Genomic DNA, 26,807 nt, shown 5'->3' with positions numbered 1-26,807 from the left:
GTTGGAAATGTGCATCTTGTCTATCTGGCATTCAGCTCAGCAGCCGGTGCGTGTTAGTGATTTCTCTTGTTCGCTTTGAGTGACTTGCCGTAGGGGGGGTAGTTCGGCTTCAGCTCTCCGTGAAAACATCATCATCTCTTGACAGCCCATCATAGCTCGGGCTCGGCTTTATAGCACGGTGAATAGCGGGAGTTTTGCCAGAGACGCTAGCTCCCACGGACACGCTCTCAACCTGAACAGTTCGCCTGCACGCTGCGTGTGTCGGAGGCGAACTGTAGTGTTCCCCTTCAGTCACCAGCCGGGCGCGTCGTGAGGGCGGGCTCGCCTGCCGTAGCTAAAAGGTCCCGCTTCGACTAGCTGCTCTCATTGCAGTCCAGTCTGCCGAGCGGAGCGGACTGACTGAGGAACAAGCCCCGTCTCCATTCAAGGATTTTTCCTCCACTTCATACACTTCGTCCTACAGCACAGGACCGACGGGAACCGCACACCGCCTTCTGTGGACAATGTTTCTCTTGCAGTACACAGGTATACACGCGTCAAGTTTTATTCTACTCCCGGTTATATTAACAGCAGAGATGTTATTTATTTCTCCCCATCTACTTATTCTGCTGCAGGCTACAGTACAGTGTATTGGCGCACGGCAGTTAGCGCACGTTTTGCCACATTTTGTCGCTCATCTGCGTTATTTGATGGAAGTTATAAAAGCAGGCTTGGAGATTTCCTAGCTGTGTTTAGTCTCTAATTGTCGGGCGTGTACCAGCTTTTGAAACCGCAATAGAAGAGCCGTGCTGCCCGTCTCCACTGTGGTAGCGTTGTTTTTTTCGCGTGTCTGAGCATTTGATGTACAACGGGTGAGCTTTATAATGAGAAATGACCTGCAGTATTTCCCCGTGCGGATGTTACAGTTATCCCTGTAACGGAGTCGTAGCTCTAATCTGGACTAACCAGATATGCTTTTTTATTGATGGAAGTTTTCAGAATGGGTTGAATCCACGCTGACGCCGGATCACTGCTGTTGAATATCGCATATTTTCACATGCCATTCAGTCCGGTTTCTGTTGTGTTTGGGCAGCATCACCGAGCCTGGTGAGACATTATACTGGATGGGCCTATCTCGCAGGGTAAGCAAGTTGTTTGGTTTCTTTGCTGCGACGTCCAACAATTAGGATTTCCGTGTCATTTATTCCCGGAATCCCCGCGACACATAAGCTCTGTTTGAAATGGGACATTTTCTCTGGGCTCACAGGATCTAATTAAGCAGCGATGTTGTTTGAACTCTCACATTAACCTGCTTACTCTGCGTTATTCTGCCAGCCCTCTGTTTATAGTCAGGGTAAATTTGCCACAGATGTCCCACAGCTTTGTTGTTGTTGTTGTTGAGTGTTCTAATCTTAATTTTCTTGAGCAATGACTTGTCTCAAAGATTAGTCTCGTGTCATTAATTTGCCGTATTTCCGAATGCAGTGAGCGTAGTGACTAAACAAAGCGGTTTCCTGTTGCCCACTGTATATGCAGGAGTAAAGCAAAGTTGGCACACCTGTGAAGAGCAACCATCAATCTGAAATCCTTTATTTAAACATCTTTTAAATGTTTTGGGGTGGTTTTTTTGTGTGGTTATTTTATGTCACTATGCAGTGATGAAAAAAACATAAGTCTAATAAAACAAATGATTCGGGGGGGCAGAGGCTAGTGCTCTTGTCCAGTGAATTAGAGGGTTTCATTTTTCCGTTATACTCTCTTTTATCTTGCACAGACAGACAGGATCGGTTCCCTTCTCCTATTTCCTCCCCTTCCAGAGGCACAAACATGCCTTGAATCAAATTGAGTGGATGGAGGTCGAGTACCTCCCTATGACCACTGGGAGAGAATAGGTCCATCAGGCCTTGTGACAGCCATTTACCTCCACACTGCTTTAGTCCTCTCTGATCAACTGGCAGAGCATCTTTAGATTGCCTTTAATGGCGTGAGGGAGGGGAGGCACTTTGCTCCCTAGATCTGTCAGAGAGACCGGATTTATAGGTTGTACATAGAGTGCTTGAGAAGCAGCTTAAATATTTCAGCTCTCTTTGGCATTGGATGATAGTGCTGCAGAACAAATTAAGACTGAATACAAAGTGGACTGCTGTATAATGCCAGGAGATTTAGCAACTTTGGAAACTCTTAAATTTTAATTGGTTGCTGCATGACAATTTGCAGTTTCTAAGTGGAGCTCTTATAGCAGTGCTGGCTGACGGAGAGAAAAATGTGACAAAAGACGGGGAAAAAGAAAAAATATGACTTATACGATTGGGAAATGTTTGATATAGTGAATAAAACGACTTCAGTGACAGCCTGACTAAGCAGGAATTTACTTGGTCTCGTCATAAATTGCTCTGTGTTTAGTAAGTTAAAACGTAGACATCACATAGGATGCTCTCTCTGTGCCTTAGCAATTCAAAGTCAAATCGCATGCCTTATAAGTGAAAAAAGGGAAACTAAGATAAATACCATAATAACTACACAGGACTATTAAGAAACTCTGTTGTTATATTTAAGGTGTGCTGGGCCTGGAAAAGTAAGCCAGCTGACTGGAGACCTGCTAGTTTATTAATCTTTGTGTCACAGAAAGAAGTGTTTGTGGCAATCACGAGCATATCAGTTTAAAATGGAAAAGCAATTGGCTTCAGTTTCATCCACTCATGCGATAATCTCAGAGAGTCATTTCCTGACTCAGCCGGCCCATTGGACTTCTGTCACCTGACTGCTCCGAGTTGCACTGACAGACAGGTAGGAAGCTCTTCATATTACTGATGAGGAGAGCTGTGCACTCAAAAAGTGTGAGTTCCACTTCAGAAGCTTTGGTAAAGTGTTTGGTGGTGTCTGTTGGGCAAATCTAGCTAGTCTGGGTAGTGCTGCTTGTACTGGCATTATTAATATGGCTAAAACATTTTAACTCATTGGTAAGAATCTATGGATTTTGTAGAACTGGGTGAAAAACCTCACTGGGATCCAGTATTATCTACTTCATGTACTCTGTATCACTGTAGTGTGCATCCAGTCAAAAATCGAATAAATAAAAGTAAAGATGGCAACTTTATAGTTTAGAATTCTGGCTTTTTATATAGAGAGAGAAATGTTACCATTTTACCTCACAGAATTATCAGTAAGTTTTTAATATTTGTACTGTTCAAATTTTGCCAGGGGCTGCTATTAGATTTTGACCAGTGAGATTATGGTAGTGTGTGTTTTGTCATTATGGCCAAAAAAAGTGTGTGCAGAATTTTGACCTTGATATGCTCATGTCAAAGTGAAACAACTGGTTTCATTTTCAGCCAGAATTTCAAGGGTTTTCTCTTAAAGGATGTCCTGATGTTCCCTTAGTACACTACAAGAAATGCAGCTGCACTAGGGCCCAGCTGTTTAAATCCTTCTCTCCCTAAACGTAGTCATGTGTTTGGCTTACAGATCTATAAAAGCGCCTACTTTTTCCTCCCCCAAAGATTCCCATTTACCAATACTAGTAGATGGCGTTGTTGCATTTATCTAAAGAGTGAAAAATATGGATGATCTAGAGAGACCTAACTAACCCTAGGTGTTTTTCTAAACAGCTGTTGTTTCCTGGGGTTATACTGCTACTTGTGACAACTGATAACTAAAACTAATTGGTAAGTTTTAGAGTGCAGAAATGCATAGAAGTTTTCCATAAACCTTATTTGTGGATAACAGTGTTTCATCCTTAACTTTCTGTCTTGAAACAACAAGAGCCATTCATTAGAAACACATTACAAAGCTCCCAATAGGAAAATGATGTATATCACCTTTTACAAGGTGGTTGGCTACTTTTGTCAAGTTATTTCCTTTCATTCGGTGCTATCACTCCTGCACCATCTGTTAGTCTGATGTTTAAGGCTGTTGGTGTGGTGGCTTGATTGTTCGCCTCACTGCTGGTCCTAAATCTCTGTAGCAGCCTACTGTAGTGTAATGAATGTTGCTAATTCCTGTGTCTAATGCTCACTTGTATGTGCCCTCCAGGAATCCTACTTAACTTAGTCTAAGTGTTCAGCCTCTGAATTACAACAGAAGTGCTAAAGTGAAGCTAAAAATCTGTTCAGGTTAAAGAAATGTATATTAGCTTGTGGAAGTTTCCTGTGAGGATCAGCAATGTTGGCAGCAGCCGCAGTTCAACCTGCCATCTGGTATTGAGTAGCTAAGAGAGCTTGGCAGCCTGAAGGCAACCAACTCGGGGGCTTCAATGCTATCACCGACAGAGCTCTTCATTACTAATCACTTTCAAGATAAGCAGCCACGCAGAGAACCTTGAAATTGGAGGTAAGGACTTTGCAACAGCAAGTTCAGGAGCTACATGAAAGATGAAGTGAGCCATCAGACTTATTCTACATTTAAAGTTTGTGAGATGGGATTGTGGCTGCAGTGCTGCTGATTTAAACCCAGCTGACAGTCCCTTTGAGCAGAAGACAAGAGAGTAGTGGTTTGAAGAAGCTGGATTATTCTGTTCACCAGGGAGATGCTGTACAACTTTTCGACATTTTCATGACTTCTCTCAAAAAACCTATACTGAACACTTACGTCTTCTGCAGTGGTTCAAAAATTCTGTGTAATTTGCAATCCCATGGGAGTTTTGGTAGGCTAAGCCAAAATTTAACAAAGAGATTGGATCCTGTCACTCAAATAATGTTCATGTGCACCCATATTTCACAATGGCTCGCTCTTAAATGTAAACACACTTTCACTTGTGCCGAATCAGTTCAGACCCTTCAAACCAATACTATTTGAACTGACATGGCCTGCATAAAGGGGGAAGAAAGCAGTAGGATTAACAAAGGTCTGGTCAAAAGATTATGCACTGAAAGATAAATTCCAAGAGATTTAAACATGGCAGATATGGAACGGTGATTAATAACAGACAATGTAACTCAAGTTAAATTTATATTGTTCCTAACTTTTATATGTTATATGTGTTGCTTATAAGAACTAATTGGCCAACCTTTGGTTTGTGGACCTCGGCATTAGCTTTGTGAACTAAGGTAGCGGTCCCCAACTTTTTTTGCGCCACGGACCGGTTTATGTCCAACAATATTTTGTTGGATATTTTAAGGTGTTGCGGTTAAATACAACAAAATAAAACCAGTACCGCTACCAAAAAAGATGATTTATTCATAACACACGGGAAAAGACCCAGAGAAACAGAGTTAACAATAAAATCATAACAAAATAACGATAAAGATGAAATACCCTGAAAACCATAAATTTCACTCTCGAGGACCAGTACCGAACAACTCACGGACAGGTACTGGTCTTTGGTCCGTGGGTTGGGGACAGCTGAACTAAGGTGCACACACCAGTCATAATTGACCGGTTAAGCCTTTACAACATTAGGCAGCAGCATCCTAACAAATACACAAAAAGTTGTTTATATAGATTCACTGACTCACTGGTCAGGGACTGGAAATGGCTGATGCTCTGCCTGGGCTGGTGATCATCTAGTGAGTCTCGGATTTCAAGCTGATTTATTTTACACATTAGCATGGAACTTGTCATTAGCATGACATGTCCATGAGGAAAATCGTTTTGGGTACAAGACAAATAATGATAGCTCTTTTGGGATGTATCATTTCATAGTAATGGAAGATAAGAAAAGACAACTCTGACTGAAATGGTTGTACCTGGTAATGTGGTACTTCTTGGATAATAATCCTTAGTATTTATTTTTAAGGTATTTGTGCTGTATCAAGCAGGGCCAAAAAAAACCCCAAAATACTTCAAAGTAGCAAAATGTATACCATGATGGATCACCAGAGGGATGTAGGACACAAATGTTGTACATCCTGGAAGTTAATTGTGCCCACTGCTGCTTCAGAGATGGTATTACAATAAATCATCTCCCTTACAATTGTACGATAAATCAAGCCACTAAATGTAACTTCTATATCACAGTTCCATTTTATTTGGATTTGTTTTTCTTTGAATGTAAGAATAATGTATTGCATATACTGTGGATTCATTTGGGAGGAGACAAAATGTATTAAAATAAGTTGCATGGTATTTATGTCCCTTTTGCTTCTGTCCTGTGAATCAGTTGTATAGGAGCTGACCCTCTTGGCCAAAATCTGTCCTTCACAGCATCGATATGTTTAACATTTCCCCCATAGCTTAGACCATGGTTCAGCAGTTTGGACCAAAGAACAGGGGTGTCCAGAGATTGCTTGTCTGGAAAGCAGCCATCACTCTACTGTAATAGAGACTGAGAGCTTGGATTTATATGGCTCTTACTTTGGGAAGAAGAATTGGCTTAAGGGGGGGAAGGAGCTTGAAAACAAAATGGTACCAGAATGGATCCAAGAATGCATTATTAATAGGGTAGCCGAGGTTCTCTGTATTCTGTCTTTTAGGGGCATTTTGCTTGTTGGTGAAGCTCTACAAGTAATAACTGCGTTTTTATGGAATGATAGAATGGCTATGAAAGACTCGCTAACTTTATATTCTAAGCCATGTTTACATGATGCCTTTACCCTGTGTGGAAATCAAGTTGAAAGACTTGGGGTAACCCTGGAATTTTCCATTTGCAAGAGACATTTCTGTGGTGAATTTTTCTTTGGGGTGTTTCTTTCCATTTTGAATCAACAAACACTTACTCAAAGGTCCCCACTGTGTAGAACCTTTTCATAGCACCAGAGAAGAGAGGGGGGGAAACCCTATCTGAAATGGAACTAGACCAGCTCAAAGGAAGCCCTGTACTTGCATGTTTACTGCACTGAGTCTGGCTAGAGTCAGACCCCCGCTGCTGGATAAATGCAAGGTTTTTTTTTTCTGTACTCAGCACATCTTACTGGCCAATATTAGTTCTGTAGCTTTTTTCTTTTTTATGAAAGGTCAGCATTTATGGCAGGATGATACAACACCAGTGTAATATATTTCTTTCTTTTTTCTTTTTTTTATACCCAGGAATGTGGTTTAGTTTCCAGTTGGGTTCTTTAAATTATAGCTCCGTCTATTTTGGAACATTGGAATGACAGTTGAGGTCAGCATTTGGTTGAACCTAAGAACGTCAGCGACATGACTGGTGTGAGTTAAATTCAGGACGCGCACATAGATGGATTAAGTTCACAATTAGACCCTTTACTGGCCTTTTACTTTGGTTTTTAGGGAAATAAATATCCAAAATCTCAACAGTTTATCATTTGATGCAACATGTTGCAGGTTAAATAAGTTAAATAAATGCTCATGACATTGCATATGTAATCCACGTAAGCAGAGTTGGTCAGGATATCGTTCAGGTAAAGAGTCAGCGTTACTCTGGTAGAGTTCTTGTTATTTCTGAAGAGTTAAAGAAACAAACATACAGAAAAATAATCCAGAGTATGGACAAAGGTCCTCTATAAGGAGTCCCAAATTTGATCTCTCACTCCAACATCATTCTCGTTTTCTGTAAAAACACAGTGACATTGCTGCTGTTCATTAGCCCGATTTAAGAAAGCACCTCTAGTGTGGTTAAGGCTCAGATTACACCCGTTACCACACTGGCAAAGTGTCAACAAACATTCTTGTGATAATGTGAAAAAGGGACTCAGCAGTTCAGCTTGAGCCATGTGAATTGCCACTGCACCTGTTCTTTGAGTTTTCATGCTTCTCATGAAAGGCGTTTTAGTGAATGCTGGAAAAATGAGCAAATGGAGTGTAACCGAAGCACATACCAAGCAAAATGGTTTATATTAATACGGTACATCTGCAGCAAGGTATGTTTTGTTTTGGCTATCCAGATGAGATGGAGAGAGCTGGAGCTGCTTTCAGTGCCAGCTTTAAGTGTAAGCATAGATCTTTGCTGTGTGCCATACCCCATCTCTGTTACCTCTGGAATATAGGGTTTTTTTAATAAGGGAGAAAAATTGCCAATTTCAATGCTTGATTTGAGAGCAATATTGGTGTTGATATGAGGTGAGAGTTGTTAGATAAAGGTCCAAGGACTGAAAAGCTTCTGTGTGAAGTCATAAATCCTCAGGATTGCCCATGAAACTGCTGTTTCAGTCAGACATTTAAGACATGAAAGAAGTCGATACCAGTGTCTTCATTGATGCTTGATGGACAATTTTTATTTGATTCAAATGTTGATAAAGACTTTTAAGGAATATCCAAAAGCAGGAATATGTTGGCTTTAAGGAAATGTAGCTTGATATGTCTACACATCTTTAAATACTTGTTGATTGTTTTCTGTCAGTCCCAGAAATCGATAGTTGTTTCTCTTTTTGGCTTTGCACAGTTCATATAGCGTTGTTTGCTGATGTAAATTCAAAAATTAATTAACATAATCATTCCTAGATGCTTAGTGGTGTTCGAAGTGGAAGCTGTGACCTTTCGGACATATGCTGACAACAGCTGACTTAACAGCAGGGCACTGAATACAGCCATTACAGACAGAGAGGTAATTGAATTCACAAATCACCATGGCTCTAGGTTTATGGTGGCATTGGACTTTATGGCTCATATGTCAGAAGCTGGTAGGCAGTTTGTCAGAGGAGGCTTGGTAGGAACAAGAAGGTGGTGAATGGACGACCATCTGAACCTCGCTTCAGGGTGGCTCCTAAAACAGCTCTTCCAAAAGAAATCCTGTTAAATATTATAGCTTTTTATATAGCTTATTGAAATGGACCAAAATATGATTCATGGCTTCTTTGTGTCCCGTTTTCTTTGATTGAAATTGTCCTTCTTACTGCCTTCTTGTAGTATTTTCCTTTTATCCTGCCCCTCGTTGTGCTTTATTTCTTCAAACATCAGCTTCTCCTCCTTTTTCGTTTTGCTTTCCTTGAAGGCAAAGTCAAATGTATCTAATGCAACAGGGTGGCTGATGATAAAGTGTGTGTATATGTTTGAAACTGGGTGTGAGGAATAGCTAAGAAGAATCTTTTCCCTGCCTTCCTCTCAGAAAGCTAAAACATACAGCAGGTTCTCAGTCATGCTTTCTGTGCCTGTCCCAACAGAAGTCGAAGAGGTGGATCGATATGAAGATTAATTATTGTGTCCATCTTGAGGGTTGCACCGATAGCCTGTATTTTTTCTGGCCTCTAGTGAGCACCCAAATGCTTCCCTTTTTGACGAGCGTTGAAGCTTTAGCTTGTTAGTGTGGTCTGTGGACCGAAGCTGCACTGAGAGAAAATTGGACCAGGCTCCAAGGGTAACTCGTTGAGGCTCAGTGCAGCTCAGCTTAGCACCATCACCAGGCAAACCAGGGGTCCCGCAGCATTTTCTGGGCTTATTGTAACCTCCTGGATATTAGGTATTAGGTTACCCGTTCTCTAAGGTATCAAAAGGGGAAGAATATCCTGTAGGCTATGGTGAAAAGATGGCTTTCTCCTGAGCTCACTGCATATTTCAAGAAACGACTCCAGGCTAAGAATATTTATAATCTTATGTGCAAGCCCATAATTACTTGAAGTAGAAATGACTCCTTATGTACACTGCAGTGGATCACTCTGCTTCTAATTATTTAGCAGGAGTTTGTGCAATTTATCACTGCGTCTTTTTTTTTTTAAAGCATTTTGATGTATTGTATTTTGAAATGTCTAGTATGTCATGTCAATAAATCAACAGCATGTGTTTTGAGTATAAGCCTGAACTGCCTATACAGGAAGAATTTGCCGACAGCAGAATGATAAATTTCCCTGTTGAAGTCCAATGGAGCGTTTTAGTTTGATAAAGAAATGTCGAAGATGTGTCATCAGATGAACTTGAATCAGTCACAAGTAGGTGTCACTGGGAGATGTCGGGAGCGATTATGTCGCTCCAAGCAATCACTGGTTAGACTGAGGAAGATGATAATGGAAAACATTGTCAACGTAACCAACAATCTATCTTTCGATTGAGTCCCCTCAGAAAGATTTTTGCATCCTTATGAGTTGATTGTGATGTGCTACCTTAATGGATTGATTTTTCCAGATTTAAAGAATGTAAAGTCCTAAAAAGCAAAAGCATGAAACAGTAAAAGTCTCTGGCTTTGATTTCATACTGTATCTAGTTTTGTCCAGAGCGCCCACGTAGTACCTTCTTGAATTGTACATGCAGGAGTCATACATTATGCAGAAGAGCTTGTCAAGTCCCTCACTTCAGTCTAATCTTGATTGGACTGTTCAGAATGTAATATAATGACAGTAATTCTGCAGTGTAGAAAAACTTGTCCGGCTCTAGTTAATTAAGGAAAAGTGTTGAAGTCTAATCTCTGAAGGATGATACAGTTAAAAAACGCTTACTTTTGTAAGTACATTAGTACTAAAGTATATTTTGTGTTAGTGACATGTTAACTTTGACATTACAATGTTTTGACTCTCCTTTACTATTCCTACTCAGAATTTCACATTATTTTGTGGTTATTTCACTGTTGCAAACTGTCATGCTTGTCACACTCTGTTGCATAGAAACAGAAAATATTGTTTGCGGGAACTTTGAGACACGGCGCTCATCTTTACTTGCCAGTCGACACACAATTGCACTTTCAAATCACTGCTGGAATGAAGTTGTCAGCACTAAGAATGGTGAGGACAGCTGAATGCGTGACTGCGCACACATACTTGGGCGCTTTGTTGGTGTGTTTGCTCTGTCTGTATCGAAATGTGTACTGTTGGAATCGAGAGCACAGCGTGTCAATCGCCTATTTGCGTTTGCATTCAGAGATTGAAGATTTACAGAATGGAAATAAAATGACTATTAAGTCACTATGTGTGAGGATGTAGCAAATAATTCTATTCACTATTTGTTACTGTAACAATATATTGTTAATTAAATGCAAAGAAGTAATAAAAATAAAAAATGCAAAATTTGTCATTTTTGTCCAATGAACTGAAGTTTTATTCCATACTTGAAGAAAAGGTCAGTTCATGTAATGCGTCTGTCAAGAGTAAGAAGACAAATTATGTTCTGGATCTTGACCCAGAGTTTCAGCTGACCTTAACGGATACTACAATAATAAAAAGGTGTATAAAGCGTAAAATATATACCACAAGTTTCACAGGCGTGGATTAAACCTAGTCCCAGACTGAGAAAAGTTCAGTGAAAATTTCTAATGATCAAAGTTTAGAGTCTAGGAATAGGTTTAATTATTTCTTGGGCTCTTAAGTATAAGGGTGAGGAGGGTCTGCTAAGAGCAAGACCACTGTTTAGTATTTTCGTGATGGAACTGAAGTTCGGTAACGACTTGCACATTTTTCTTATAGTTTTAAATAGTCTGTCATTGCCACCTTGCGCTTGTCACACCGTATTCTCTCCTTTTTTCCTCTGTCATCATTTTAGCCATTAATAACAGTGCAACTACAGTCTCCAGTCTGCATGCTCTGATGAGTGATGGATGGATAGATGGCACAAAGAGAGTCAGAAGAGAACAAAGAAAACACAGGAGTGGAGCCAGGCTCAGCCAAATCATAGCCTCCAGTGCTATCCTCTTGCAAGATCTATGGGGCTTCATTTGTTTGTGCCGTTTTGGTAATTAAACAGGGGAGGCCCACTCAGTGGAGTCTGGCTGCTGGCTTAGTTTCTCTACCCTAATCTTCCCATAAGACCAGATAATTAATGGTGGAATGGCAGGAGTGCCCACAGTCCTTCTGTTAATGGAAGGGATTCATCTTACTCCATGTTTCTTTATTCAGAGCTTGGCCATGGTGTCATCGCTTTGGTGGACGAGGATATCGAGACTTGGTATCTGTCCAGACATCTAATGACAAATGATAGTGTGGCAGCATGGCATAGACGGGGATATTTTCAGCCAAGACTTCTCCTTCATCTTTGGTGTCAGACTTTATCAGTGTTGTTTGTTTTACCCACATATTATATGGATCATGAGTGGAGTGCTTAAAGTTTATTTATAGTTTATTGCACATGTTAAAAGCTATGGTTTGTGACTTCACTGTGGCACTCAGCCTCAAGCCAGTTGGTTCTTCCCAGGGGAGAGAATCAGAGTAACTCACCATATGACAAGATGTTGTCCACATCTTGATGGTAATGCAGTGATTCTGAAATATTTATCTGCAACCGAAGAAGGAAATAATACTTGTTCAAAGTATTTATTTATTTACTGTACTATAGTATTAGGGCTAGTATTTAGTTTCAATTTAGGTGCAAATTTTGATAACTTTATCCCAACTGTTCTGTTTTTTTCAGTTAGTTTCTTCTTTCTTTAACTGCAACTTCTACTTACTTTACTCTGATTCTTTTCATTAGCACCACACAAGGAGTGATAAATGGATCAGTATCAGCATTTCTAACTGTCAATAAATTAAAAGTCTAATAAAAAGCAGAGATGGGAGAAGCAAGTATCACTCAGAAGTAATGCATTTCTTGGACTATTTTCAGCTACGGGTTAATATGCATTTTAAGTAAGTCATGTATATGAGATTGGTGTGTTACCAGTGCACTAGTGTTGCTCATTTATGTGTTGTTGTGAACACAAATAGGTCTGGTTACTGAAGATGGCTATAGCCGATCAGTTAAGAAAGAAATATTTATGGATTTTGATCTTAGTTTTTGTTCACAGTAAAAGCTATTTAAAATATTACTGAGCATTGTCTTTAAAGGCTGCCCTTTAGTAGTTTGATTTCTGAACTCTGTAGAAACGAATGTGTGCATATAAATTCCAAGAATCTGTAGCCAAAGAACAAAACTTTATATACTGGATTTGCTGAAATGTAATCGCAAAACCATCAGCTGGTTAGGCTGTGATTTCGCCATTTATTTGCTTTGTTTATCTGCATTCACAAGTGGCAGCAAAAATGACTACTCAACAGGTATGTGAATTGACAAGCAAGAGGTCTTCTGCTTTCTTTTTTTTCCTGGCAAATCACTGCATTACTTGGCACGTAACATTGATCTGTAGAGCGGTGGTTTTGTGTATGTTGTGAGAGCAAATTTGTTTCCCAACTTGACGTCATATTCATTTCTGTTTGTTTATTCATGGTTGTAATTAGGTGACACATTTTTTCTATGACTCAGATACATGCGTCGCCATGCAGGCGCACAAGATAAACAAACTGAAAATCTGAATTGGAAAACATTTTTTTAAACTTCTTTAATTTTATTTCATTCATTACTTAGATTTAACTTAGTGCTGGTCTCTGTGTCCCTGGATATTTCCACATTTAATCTGTATTCACTTCCTGTTATTGACAAATGTTGGACTGAGTATGCCCTGTGATGCACAGGAGGTGGACATGTAGCCTGCAGGTAAACAGAGCTGTGAGGAAATAAGAGCTATGCCCATGGTGGAAGTGTTCCTGTGGGCAACTAGCTGCTCAAGTCTCCCCTGAAGCAATATTTTGACAAAGGCTTTTAAAGAGCCGAGCTGTCAGCTTTGGCTTCCTGACCAGGCCCTCATTAGCTAACACCACCACCAAAAGAACAGGCTAACTGCAAATTAATTTTGAATTGGGGATTCATGGGCGAGAACAAGGTGGGGAGCGCTGGTGAAGTGGGCTTCTCTGTATGAGTGACGTGTCACACAAATTCTCATTAATGTGGATCTAGCAGAGAACTTAATCCCCAGGAGCTGCTTAAAGGTAAACAGAACAGTATGGAGATTAGAAGCTGACATTTTTGGGGGGAGATCCTGTGCATTATGGGATTCCTGTGGGATTCCCGCTGGATGGGAGTCAGTTTCACTATTCATTACATGACTCCGACAGGACAGGGGAAAAAATCATTGGGAACCTAGAGGACAGGAATAAAGAAGCTGTGTGTCTCTTGCGGTTGCTGGTCAGTCACTGTTGAAGATTGATGGCTTCATCATGCATCTGCAAACTCCAGATGCCATCAGTGTATTCTGGAGTGACCTGATAAAACCATATGCGCTACTTTTAAGTTATCTTTAGTAGTTGCCAAATGCAACACGGACTTGGGGATAATTGCCTTTCACAGATGTAAAGCAGGCAACAAAATGCAGCCTGCTGAAAATCACCTTTATTGAGAAGCGCAAGGTGCCGTGAGATGATAACATATCATTGAAATCATTATATTTCTTAAAGTCTCTCAGTGCCAGCATTTATTAATGCTTAGCGTGGACCTCTGAGGAATTCAGACCAATGGTATGGAACTGGTTCTTATGCAGACAGAGTTCAGCTCTAGTCCATCAGAATCCAGAAATAGCTCTGGGACGGCTGCTCTGGGATGGTGTTGATATTAGGAGGCTTTGAGGTATTTAGAGGTCTGTCCATGTTGGGGTTTCACTAAGACAGGTTCTATATAATGAAAAGTCTTTGCTAATCTGTCTGTAATTCTTCCACAAATCATTGGTGCATAAGTAGATTATCTTGTCTATCCCCTAAAATCCATTTACTATTCAAGTTTTAAAATCTAGAGCCTTCTTCCCAATAAGTTTAGGCTGCACCTGTTTGAATGCCTGAGGTAATTTAATGTTCCACATTAAAAACAAGCAATGCTAATTTCCCCTCAGTAATCTCTTGTTTGACATCCTTCTCAGCAGCCCTGTTTATAAACTAAACAAACCTATCGAACCCATTTACTTCAAATCCCGTGCATGTAGTGCCGTGTATAAAAATTCTGATTGGGTTAAAGTGTAATAGTCTAAGTGTATGGCTATTATTTTGTATGATGAAAAGTACCTTCCTCATCATGGCAGATAAATATTTATCCCAAGCTAGACATTGTTGTTCGTGTGACTTTGAATTAAAAGAAAAGCAGAAAAAGAAACAGTTGTGCCTGCATGGAATTAGAACTACAACCCAGCCCTATTAATATGATTGATTGATAATACATTGATTTTACATCAATGCCATATTGAATGTATTGAGAAGAAAGCTACTTGGGTTCATCTTGGTGTCAAATATGTATAATTCATGAATTACACAGAAAAGCATCAGAGATGGAAAGAAAATAAAACGCAGTACTGGGTGTAGACAGAACCGTGCAACTGCTTCTTCACTTACACGAGTCCTCTATTGATCGAGAAGGAGATTGCAATTGATTGAAAGTCTGAAATCACTGAATCACTCCAGTTAAAATCAGGCTTCTCCTCTTCTATTTCAATGATAATGCATTCTGCACAGCACACGAGTAATGTTCTGTGGCAGCCTGGCAAGTTTATCTTTGATGAAAACAAAGGTATTAATCACAAATTTAAACCACCTGCTAAATACTCTTTCAGTCCGCTTTGTGCCACTAAAGCAGCTCAGGCACCCAGAGGATCCTTCCTGGGTGAGGTCCCAGTGGATCAGGCTTGTTCCGCCGCAACCCGTGGATGCTTAATCAGATTGGGATCTGGGGAATTTGGAGAAGAGGTCAGTGCCTTGGGCTTTTCTGCAGGCTGTTCCAGAGCAGTTTTGAGGTGTGGCAAGGTGCCTTGATCTGCTTTTGCCAGATGTTGGTACATGTCAAAATAACATATGCATGAATGCTAAAATCAAGTCTCCCAGTTGAGGGGGAGGGGTTTTCTGCTTTATTTTATGTAACTTTAACTGTCATTAACATAATCTAAGGCACATGTTCAGTGTATTAGATTTGTTAATGGATGCACTGTATGTTTTAGATGGAAGTGGGAAGCTTTATTCATTATAGTGGTTGACAGGCTCTCTGTTAGGCTTCGTTGCCTCATCTATAGTTGCATAAATGTGATCTATAAACCCCTAATTGCCTTTGCCTGATTTCCTCTATGGCTATCGCTTTTACTGTCTGCAAAGGTCATTTCCTGTCCCATATCTGTATTATTCATTAGGGAGGCTCAGCCACTGCAAAAAAGGAAAAATACTGGGAGGATATTTGCAATATTGTCATTCAGTTTATCCGTCAAACTATCGAAAGCAAGCTGGTCCCTGAGAGATGGTTTGAATGTGCAAACAGCTGGGAATGTACAGCTGACTTCAGAGGTCAGCAGAAGGCTATCCAGGCTCTAAAGGCTGCTGTGAAACATTTTTATGAATCACCTCCTGCACTAGGTCAGAATTAGAAGAGAAATTAGAGATGAGCCATGGAAGTTTGTGTCTGTGTGCAGCAGAGACTCCCACCTACCTTATTTGGTACACTTGTGAAATATAGTGCAATATAGTATAAGAGGACCTGAATAAAACTAATTAATCTGAACTGTCGTCTACTCGCAGTTTAGCTTGAGTTAACATCAGGGGACGAAAGCTCCTGTTGGCCAAAGGCATCTATAAGAAGTAAAAGTCTGAAAAGTTACTGTAATTAACCTGTAGAATGACTGTCAGTGGTGTACTTTGTACTTTCCCATTGTCGTGCACATTTCAGTGGTTTTCTGTAATGTTACCGATCTCCGACCTGTATCCCCATGTGATGTCTGTGTTGTGTGTGTAAGGTCGGGGGGCGGGTCCATTCCACTGCAGGGCGACCTGCATGTGGCAAATAAAGCTGATTGATTGATTGGCTTGCAGCTTGTCACCTGGTCTGCTTTTGGTTGTCCATGAACAAGGTGTCAGTTGATTGTTGGCTTTGGGTCGCCATTGCTCGCCCTGTAGCTGCTGTGCAGGTCTCCGAGGCATGCAAATCTGCTGCTGCCAAGGACTGTGATGCCCCCGGCAGTTTATGGTGGAGGCTGCAAGCCGGCAGGCATAGGCGATTATCCTGGTAAGCCAAGCTTTAGAGCAAAAACACACCCATAGTCTGGGCCTAACTACAATGTATTTGTTTTTCATTTGAAATTTTCAATGAAATCTTATTTATTTGTTTCGCATTAGAAATTAAGAAAGTACATGGTGTTTAAGATGGTGAACAATCATGCTTAAATAATCCACATTTACAACATCTGTTTTGACAGTTTTAAAAAAAATGATGACAAAGTCCAAACAAAGCAGAGCCTTTGATTCCTCCAGATTTCTCAGTTGCAGCTCATAAAGTGACTGGTGAGTGTGACGGAGCATGGACCTCAGCTGCATTGTTTACACATTTCCCATAAGTACTGTTAGAAAAATCAGAGCGACTGACTCAACATATGAAAACAAAAGTGTGGCAGACAGCTCGCTGTAACTGAATCATGTATACATGTTTTTGGCAATGAACAGTTTATGAAGCAGACTTTTTGAAGCTGATACTCTCAATAGTTTTTTCTCATTTTTTTCTCCATTGGTAAACTTAAATTACATAGAATACAGGATTTACTTGTTGTGAAGTTTTTATATTTGCAAAGTGCATGAAAGGAAGGTGAGCTGATACTCTTGGGGAGAAAATGAACAGATAGCATGGTTTATTTACAGGCAGTTTTTACAACAACTACTTAAGGAATATTTCTTAAAGAAGTTTTGGCTTGTGCGCAAAGATGCCAGCCACTTGTTGGCCAGGGAGATGAGCAATGAGTAGAAACATCTGACAAAGTAAAGCTCCGATCAAGCATCAGTGGGTAGCAACACAGTTTCTTCTGTAGCCTAGAGATCTATAGACTGTTGTGTCACTATTTAAACTTGATTACTATAAGGTTTATGGTAATCAAGTTCATGATAATAATGTAATTTATGGGGTATGTGGAGTCCTAAGGAATAAGCATATCTCAAGTTGTGAATGACAAATCCCTACATTCAAAAACTGCCCAGTAACCTGAGAAATTGTTTAGTAGCTAAAATACCAACATTATGGATTATTGTGGATTTTGCTCAAACTGGCTTGGTAATACAAATAGTTTGCCTGCCATCCACTATCACTCAGCTACAGCTGGCCAAAGTGACACATTTACCCCCCTCTTGTAAAGACAGATGGCAACAAAGTGTCCTCATCAGCTGAGTATTTAGCAGTGCCGTCAACATTAAACCTGTTACTACTGTAAAATTGGCTTTATTCCATCATCTATCTTATTTCCAGCATTTTTATAAAAGGGTGTATACATCCTTTCTGAAAAACACTAGCTAATGGTGTACTCTTGCCATCTCCAACAAAACTTTATGCTTACTATTCTTCCTGCGGTGGCATATTTTGTTAGTGAAGTTTGCACCAGGGGTCACATTAAAAAGATGATTCACTTTGGCCTTTGTCACAGTGTTTCTCTCTTTTTAAATGAGTCAGAGCTTATCTTTAGCATGCATCAGTGGAAACCCAAGGCATTGGAATAAATCAAATAACTCACAGAGTTCCTAAGTGGGTGTTTACTTGACTGAGTGCAACCCATTGTGACCCCGACAGCTCCCAGCCTCCCCAAATTAAAACAAAGATGTTTTGCGCTCTTGTGCCCTACTTCAGCTGTTTTCTTTATTTGTGCCTCAAATATCAGCGTGGCAGCATTTGGAAGAGATTCTCCCTGACTTGTTCCCTGGTCATTTCAGAATGAGGTTTCTCTTGCTCCACTGAATAATTCCTTCTGGCACGCTAAAACCCTCTTTTCCACAAACACCTTCTCTCGCATTTGCCAGTGACAAAACAACAAGAGACTTCAGACAATGAGTGCTGACATTTTCTGCCACAGGTCCATTAGCGCACTCATGTGTGACTAAATACTGTTTTGGTTATTTTTGCATTCACAGCTCCAAATGTTAGAACGTCTGTACTGAGTAAGGATAAAACAGCACAAAAATTCCAGACTGTGCGGATGACTTAAATGTGCAGTATCATAGCATTTTATTTATTTATGTATTTGCTCTGCTGTGAATCTTGGTGTTGACTTTGAATCTGTAATATTGTTGGCAAACAAAACACACACCTTGTTTTGTTTTTTTTCACTCATTTTGAGACCATTTTTCAGAAGAATTTTTTTTCTACCAGGAAAAAACTGATAATTTGTTCCCATCCAGTCAATGGAAAATGTCAGATAAACAGCTTAACGACTATATAACGGTATATTTGCACCAACAAGGTGATTCCCAAAGAGTTACTAGCCAAAAAAATGGCTTATCTGGCATTGGTGTGTAGTGTGTCCTTAAAAAATAATCAGAAACTGGACAAGTTGAGCATAGAAGTGGCAGACCTTAAAAAAAAGAGACTTCTCTACTGCAGATGAAAGTATCTGAAAATCATATCCTTAAGAAATAGGAAAAAAAAAACAGCAAAGACCTGATGCAGGAATGAACAGAGGTGTCTGGCTCTTCAGTTGACAAATCCACAGTTCCCTGAAGCCTCATCAGAAATGGCCTCGGTGGAAAGGTGGCTGTCAAGAAGGATGCAACAAAAAGAACCGGGCAGAAGTATGTCAAATTACACATTTGGACTGAAATTGGTGGTAACAGGTCTTATAGAGCGATGAATCCAAACACTTCTGTTATATTCTTAGCATATCGCTGTTAAAATGTACGGAGAAGTTCAAGGGAGAAGTAGACGGTAAGCATCCACGGCTATCTGTAAAACATAGAGGACCTGCAGTGGTTTGGAGCTGCATTTCACCCACTGGTGTTGGGGATTTTGTCAAGATTGATTGAATTAGGAACACAGAAAAGTACATCAGATTTTGATCCTCCATGCAATACCATCTAAGAAACATTGAATTGGCTTCATTTTTGCAGCATGACGATGATCCCAAACACACTGCCAGTGAAGTAGAAGCATACCTGAATAGAAGAACACACAATGGAACGCCGTCAGTCATGGATTGGCCTCCCCAATCCTTCGGGAATCCTGGAGAACTGTTCCTGGAGGTTACAAGAAAGCTTGCCTCAAAACTTGGTGTTGTTTCTCTAGAGCTTTTTCCCTTTTTTAGCAAAACTAAAGAAATGAGGAATGGCTCAAATCTCTCGATCGATCGATCGATATATAAAATTTTTTTTTTCAAAATGGTGACAAAATATTACAGTGAAATTATACAACAAAGTGTTGCTAACGGTTTTCAGCAAATTAGTTTGTACAAAAGGTCACTGAACCACATTTGAAGCCCAAAAAATGTTTCATGCTGTACTGAAGGGACACAAAGGCAGAAAGCCTGGTATGACAGGGAGATTTAAGACACCACAACCACAAAAATGGGCATAATGGGACTGACATTCACACAGTGTTCCCACGAAGTCATTTGTAAATGGAAAAAAGACACTTTTTTTTAATTATTTCTACATATCGTCAGATGACTTTGCCTTTTCTTTTTTTCTGACACCTTCAAACCTATTTTTAGTAATGTCGCTACCGTCATAGATCAGAACAGCTATTTTTGTCCGTATTCATATTAAATGGAACAGTTTCCCAGAGCTACAAAAATAAAACTTGAGTTCTTGTAAGCCATAGTTTAAATTCAGATTACGTTAACGTGATATTGTGGTTATGGTTTAACTAGATGCTTTTCAGATCGTTACTACTGGATTATCTTTACATAGGGGGTGTGGCAAGTGAAATCATTTAGCAGTATGTCATGTCATACCATGGATCAGTAGATCTGCAATAAGAAATTCCCAGCTGTTGAGTTTTTGAACTAGGACTCAGACTGCTATGTCTTTTGGTGGCAGTTGTAACAGCTGAAAGTAAAAATTACTATTGCTTCTAATCAGCGGTTATAAAACTGCAGAATGTGTGTCCTACTGGATCGTGATCAGCATTAGTCCCCGCTCTGAGGATGAGAGCAAGCTGGACCAGCATTTAAAGCTCCGACTCCTGGAGAATGACAAGTAGCCATCTGGTAATTCTCCTCTTCAGACCTGTACGGTAGCTACATCCCAAAATAGCATCAAAGGCAAAGAATTGTCTTTTGAAAATGGGCTGTTCTGGAGCTAGACAGGTCTCACTTGAATTGTCACTCAGGGGGTCTGATGCAGTTGGACACCGATTCAGTTGCACTCATTTTGTCATTTCAGAGAGGGAAGAGAGGGGAAGCTGCACGCACAAGACAAACAATACAAACAAGTGTGGAGCACTTTTTACAAGTATTAATTGACACACAAGGGAATAAGACTTCTTATCTACTCTTCTTGAAACCAAGTACCGCCTCTGGGATGTTCTGAAGAGTGCTGATGAGGTGTGGGTGTGCTTTTCAAAAATGTGCTTAACATGGTTTCCAAAGAAATCTGAAGTTGTGACGCCAGCTGAGTCAAGAAACTAATTTTTTAGGACGGTTGTAAGTTGATTTAGGCTAATGATTCTCATTTTCGTGTACTGCTGGCTGCAGGGCCCGAACTTCCATTGTATTTTGAACGTATTGCCTTTTTTAAACAGTAACTTGTCACTATTCATTTTCTTTATGGATTATTACAGACATCGGCTCTATCTCCTTTGATTAATTACTATTCTCCAAGTGCATTTAATCAAGAAACAAATTATCACCGCTTTGTAAGAAATACTGTCTATATGGAAGCCATCACGATGGCCTTAGGTTACATCAGTATTCAATGAAACTGAAAACTTTCCTTTGAAAATTATTGCAGTAAATACTCCAGTGACCCTTTTACTTAAGGCAAGCAAGTACAGAAAATTGAGGCAGAAAAGGATTCAAATGAGAGAGTGAGCTTGAATAAGAGATGTAGTACTAGGTTGTCTCTAAGCTTTAGAGAGTTTTGTCTGAGAGATGATCTCTGGTCTTTGGTTCTTCGGGGGCTTTGCGACAAACAATAACATTAACAATGCAGGAATTTAATGACAGAACTACTTAGATTTTCATTTTAAAATAAACTCTGACCTCTTTCTCTGGTATTTCTTCCTAGTCTCCATTTCCTGTGCCTAATTTATTCTCTTTTCTCCTTAGCTTTTAATTATTAATAAGGCTGGATAATGGTCAGTTCCTCCAATATGCAAAAGTGATATAGTTTTACATGGACAAAGGCTACTGAAAGAGAAAAGTTGGACTTGTGCAATCAAAGGCAAAAAGCTAGAGAGCAGGACACATCTTGCGGCTTTTAAAAGCTTTTGTCAGCGCTGGCAGCTGCTTATCATAAATCTCCTCTGTCCTCTGTTTCTATCCTTTCCCTTGCAAGTATAATATATACTCGGGTCTGAAACAAATTATAGAGCAGCAAAGATTTCAGAACGGACGGGATAGTCTTTGCAGGAATGAGTCAATCCTTGCTATTAAGGAGCATTCATCTTCTCTGTACATGGTGGCAGACACCAACCAAAGTGTGCATTGCTAATGAGAGCGATCTGGCAGACTTCTTCATACTGCACAAGTTAAGATCACTGTGAATATTTAGATCTCACAAAATAAACCAAATCTCCTGATGTGACCTCGGCACAGAATGGCCATATAGCGGGTTGAGCCAAGTATGCTTTAAAGGTGACCGTTTTCAGCCAGTAGTGTCCAAACTCAAACAGCTCTACGTGTGCCATTGTTGAAGTGTGTTGGAGCCAGCGAGCGTCTCATTACTCAGCTCTCTGGAACACAAAAACACATCACCATAGGCTGGATGGTTTTCCGACAGACTGCTAATAGCGTTGACGGCTGTTTAAGGAAAGGGTGAGTGTTTCCAAAGTCATTAGCATATGAGTGCCAGTGCCAGTCATAATGCATGCCACGCCGTAGTAATGATACAGCAATTGCCTACATAGCCAAGATATCCTTAGTAGTGGAGCCTAATTGTTGATGGCTTGATGTGGCCATGCCCCACATGCATTAAAGTATCCTGTCTTTCAAAGGAGCGAACAGATGGTAAGGGCTTAGACATTTTGTGGCCTCGAGGACAGTAGAAAAGAACGGGTCTCTCGGGAGAAACCTACATTTTAACTTCATCGCCTTTTTAGATTTATTTGACCAATGTTATGCAGCGGTCTCAAAGGACATTCCACATGCATGAGCGTGTGTGTATGTGTGTGAGCTAACGTGACCTTATCAGCTGCTGTGTTGTCTCGTTAACACACACGCATGCACGAGTGCACACGCAAACAACCGCATGCACTGACTGCATTGCAGAAAGGGCATAGGCCTCTGACAGCAGAAAGCGGATTAGACTGCAAACCAAAGATTCTTAGTGAGTTTAATGGAATAGAGATGAGTGGATGGGAGATTTAAATAAATTAACCTTCAGTGAATCCCTTGAGGCTTGGAGAATGACAGAGGGGGTCTGAGGAGGATTTTTTTTTTTATAAACTTGCTACTGATTTAATGAATAGTCATGACATTATTACAGGGAGCTTGTACTCCTCAATTTGAATGCAAACTTGAGACTGTTTGAAGCACAGCTCAAGTGAGCACCGCAAATATGGGCAAACGCGTAAATGTATTTCCCTCCCTAAACACTAATAACCCGATCCATTTTTTGCCACAGTTTGAGCTCCATATGCCAACTTATTATTAGTGTTTATTTTGCATGCAGAAATGGGTGATGTTTATAAATGCACTATGAGATATTCTGGCATCTTTTTAAAATGTCATCTCAACATCAGGGAATACATTGACCTTTACTAAACTCCCAGCCATAAGAACATAATTCTTTCTACGTACTTATCACGATATTAACCCTGATTGGTGTCGCTGACATTTACTTAAAGATGCAAAAAGCTGAATATCCTAGATATCATTTTTTAGGAGGATGCTATGATCACTATAGCCTAATTACCGTACATCTTTAAACTGCATTGGCAGTTTAAACTAGTCTTATTTTTGTCTAGTTAGCAAAAAAAGTCTTTTAAATGTCTTTTTTTCTGAGCTATGTTGTTGAAGTGTCATGCATCTCGCTACTACACCCCCAAATCTGTAGGGAATGTAAGTGTAGTGCGCAACCACAAGGTCTGTATGCTGAAACTTTGTCAGCTTCAGCTGTAAAAAAAGGGCTTTTCTAGAATGTACAGTAAGGTCCCATAGAGCACATATCACACTGACTGTGTACAACCAAGCGGATAGATTACCCAGCAGAGATCTTCTGTCTTAATTTGACAGGTCTCCATGGAAACGGGCGTCCATAACAGCATCACGTACAATCTCCAGTTGGTAGAAGCCCCCTTGGGTAACGGTGTCACTGTGCCCTCCATATTCACCGTAATCAATTTTCTGCCAGACTTCCTCCCATCCCGCCTTGAGTTGCTGAAGCTGCGTCAGGCCAGGCTGCTGTCTTAATGGCTTTTAATTGCCTCTGGTTTTACCTGGATGAAGTCTGTCACTCCTGATCAAGAACGTGACTTAAAACACCTCGAGAGTATTCATGGTGATCAACTCATGTGTGCGCACAACACCGCAAACTGACAGAGGAAAACTGGCCCCTCAGGCGTGCGAATTCAAAACAAAACCCAAGTTTTCATTAAAGCTTGAGTTTGGGAAACTTGTCTCGGAGATTACGTGACAATTTGTTTTTGACTGCTGCCGTAGCTCGCTTAAAATATGAACTACTGTGTATTGCGTATGCGACAGACTAATAATATTTTGTTGTTAATATTTTGGGGAAAGGGTGAGAAACATACCCTCGGTTATTAATTTTCTGTCAGAAAACACGGTTGTACCTAAAATGATAATTTGTTTTTCCCACTTTGTGTGGAGTGCTTGTGGTTTTAACTGCTCTTTGTCTTTGCTATAAATACACAGGAAGTGAAAAGCTTCGTTAATGGTCTCTTGAGAATACCACAGCTGCTTGCCGTTCTTTGCATCCTTTGCTAAGCCGTATCAGTCAGACACCTTGTTTATTCATATCTACAGTCAGCTGCCTTTTTAGGAAGCTTGGAGCTCGTGTCCAGTGAGTCCAGAGCCAGAATGTGTCCTGATGGACACACAAGACGGGATATGAATAGAGTAACATCTCATTTTATTGTAGTGTCTGATCTATGCACAAACCCTTTTTAGTGAGTGCTAAGTGAGGTCTTGTGGCTGATCACTACCCTTTCAGGTGACTGAAGGTTAATTTGGGGTCCTGTTTGTAGACTTGCCAGTTGCCAGCAGAAATGAGACTTATAGCCTGTGACTGTCACATTACTCTGACCCACACTCTGCCAGCTTTGCAGTAAGTGCAATGAAGCATGATTCAAAATATTACCACAAAGTCACTTTGTGGGCTGCATTATTATATCGATGCTTATGTTGCCTCTTGGTAATGGAGCCTGAACTCTTAGGCCATTCTTATAAAACTTTCATACCTTTTCTACCCTGGCACTTATTATGCACGTGGTCTGCTTCACTAGTGTGTCATCAATATAGACAATATAGTGTTGACTATAGTGCTAAAGCATTTTGTGTATTGATTTTAAAAACTAGTGGCGACAGTATGGCCAAACCTGTCTCACAGTGTTTCTTTAACATTCTGGCAGCTTCACTGTATATCACGGCATTATTAGAAATGGTTTTTATTATTATATTCAGTTAAAATAGTTGAATGTCAAACAATGCAATGCCATCATTAAAAACTTTCCAGCAAAGAACAAAGACAGAGAATCATTTAGTTATCGAGCAACGTTGCATTTGTGTTCCAGGTTTCTTAAATGTGAATGTGTGGTTTCAGTGGAGCTCGAGCCCATCACAGCTGTTATAGGGCAATAGTTTTGGGACATCCTGGACAGGTTGCCAGTCGGCCTCAGGATCAACACTAATAGCTAGTTCAGAATCACCAGTTAACCTAACCCCATGAATACCTTTGAAGTGTGGGGTGAAGCTCACAGTGACATAGGGAGAACATGCAGTTTCCATACAGGACCTTGTAGCTGTGACCTCTTTCCAAACTGTGACGCCAACTTGGAATTCTGTTTAAACAAAACGAAACCAAAAAAATGACCATTTGGTGTCCTGTGATGAACTGACAACCTATACAGTGTGTACACCGCTGGCTATCTGAATAGAGCTGCCCGAGCCTGCCTCTCCTCAGTTGCCTCCACCAAGTCTTCTGGGGATGACACCAAGGAGTTAAGAGTAATGTCTGTAATATCTGCAGTATGTGCCATCCAGGAGGCATTCCACCTTAGCTGGGTTCTTTTGAAATAGCCAAAGAAAATAAGAAAGAAGTCTTGGTTTTGCTTCTAGTGGGGCAACTGCTCTGGGTTTCCCCCTTGCTTCTCACCATAGCTGGGTATCATGAATATGTTTTCTTTTTTTAGAGCATTAGGTCTGTCGGATGCATCCAACTGTGAGCTCACAAACTTGCAAAACGGAAGCAGTGTATGGGGAAGGTGTTTTTCTTGTTTCTTTGACCAAAGTGCATGAATCTGCTCCATCTCAACAAGACAGAAAAACACACAGATCTTTATGCAGCATTTCCTCTTCTGGCTTTTTTTGTGATGTTCAGGATTAAAAGTTGTTTTTCACCTGATCTGATAGGCGAATGTGCTCAGCCACTTTAAATGTCCGATGCAAATCAGTGGAGCTGAAAGACGCTTTGTTGACAGTTCGGGTTTAGTAATGCAGTGGATTAGTCAGAGAAGCTGATTTATTTCTGAGGTTGGGACTGTGTTAATGGAATGTGCCACCGTCTTGCCCTTTGCCTTGTTCAGATGGATGAATGTCCAATAATCTACATGGTCTCTGTATTTTCTCTGCTCTAGTTTAAAGACTTCGCTGCTTGGGTCGTCCCCGCACTAATGCCCATCCTCGCAGTGGTGCGCTGATGCACATTTCCTTATGCTCTGCATTATTCATATCCACCAATTGGTTTATTAGCTGATATTTGTTCGATTAAAGGCTACAAGAGAGTTATGCAAACGTGTTAGGAAGAAAATCATTACAGCTCAGTGCGCTGTCTTGTACTTGAAAGCTCATAGGTTCAATTTCCATAGCTCCCAGTGACTTATGAAGTGTGATACAACTAGATGTAAGATACAACTTGTTTTCAACAGTGTCAAATTAAAAAATAGGGCATTTGTGAAATAAATAGTCTTATCTAATCTAATTTCCTAAATTCCTTAATTTGTATAACCATTAGTCTAAAATCTCAAAGCTGATCAGTGTACTAAAAGAAAATGAGTAAAGCAGGCTAAACGTGGGATTATGGATCACATTTCATAGATTGTGAGGTAAATTATGTGTGAGTTTAATGAGCAGTTATTGTTGTAACTGCTTGGATCCAGCTTGG

At 40.3% G+C, this 26,807-nt stretch overlaps 1 protein-coding gene across 4 annotated transcripts in view; it reads left to right on the top strand.

Annotated features, from left to right (window-relative positions):
* Window positions 1–26,807, top strand: part of enox2 (ecto-NOX disulfide-thiol exchanger 2) — a 184,595-nt gene that overhangs the window by 57,665 nt on the left and 100,123 nt on the right. The window contains exon 1 of one of the 4 annotated variants that reach the window (XM_085244986.1): window positions 41–525. The exons of the other annotated variants lie outside the window; for them this stretch is intronic. Within the exon in view, the coding sequence (XP_085101112.1) occupies window positions 504–525 (22 nt within the window). The 5' untranslated portion in view covers window positions 41–503. Of the gene's footprint in view, window positions 1–40; window positions 526–26,807 lie in introns of those variants that run through there. 4 annotated transcript variants of the gene reach the window in all.

This window comes from Mchenga conophoros, linkage group LG2 (assembly GCF_057382185.1).
Source record: "Mchenga conophoros isolate Kocher_MC1m ecotype Shallow Benthic linkage group LG2, M_conophoros_male_GT1.1, whole genome shotgun sequence".
Classification (NCBI taxonomy): Eukaryota; Metazoa; Chordata; class Actinopteri; order Cichliformes; family Cichlidae; genus Mchenga; species Mchenga conophoros.
The sequence above is the reverse complement of the archived record's forward strand: the minus strand, read 5'-3'. Positions and strand labels throughout refer to the sequence as shown.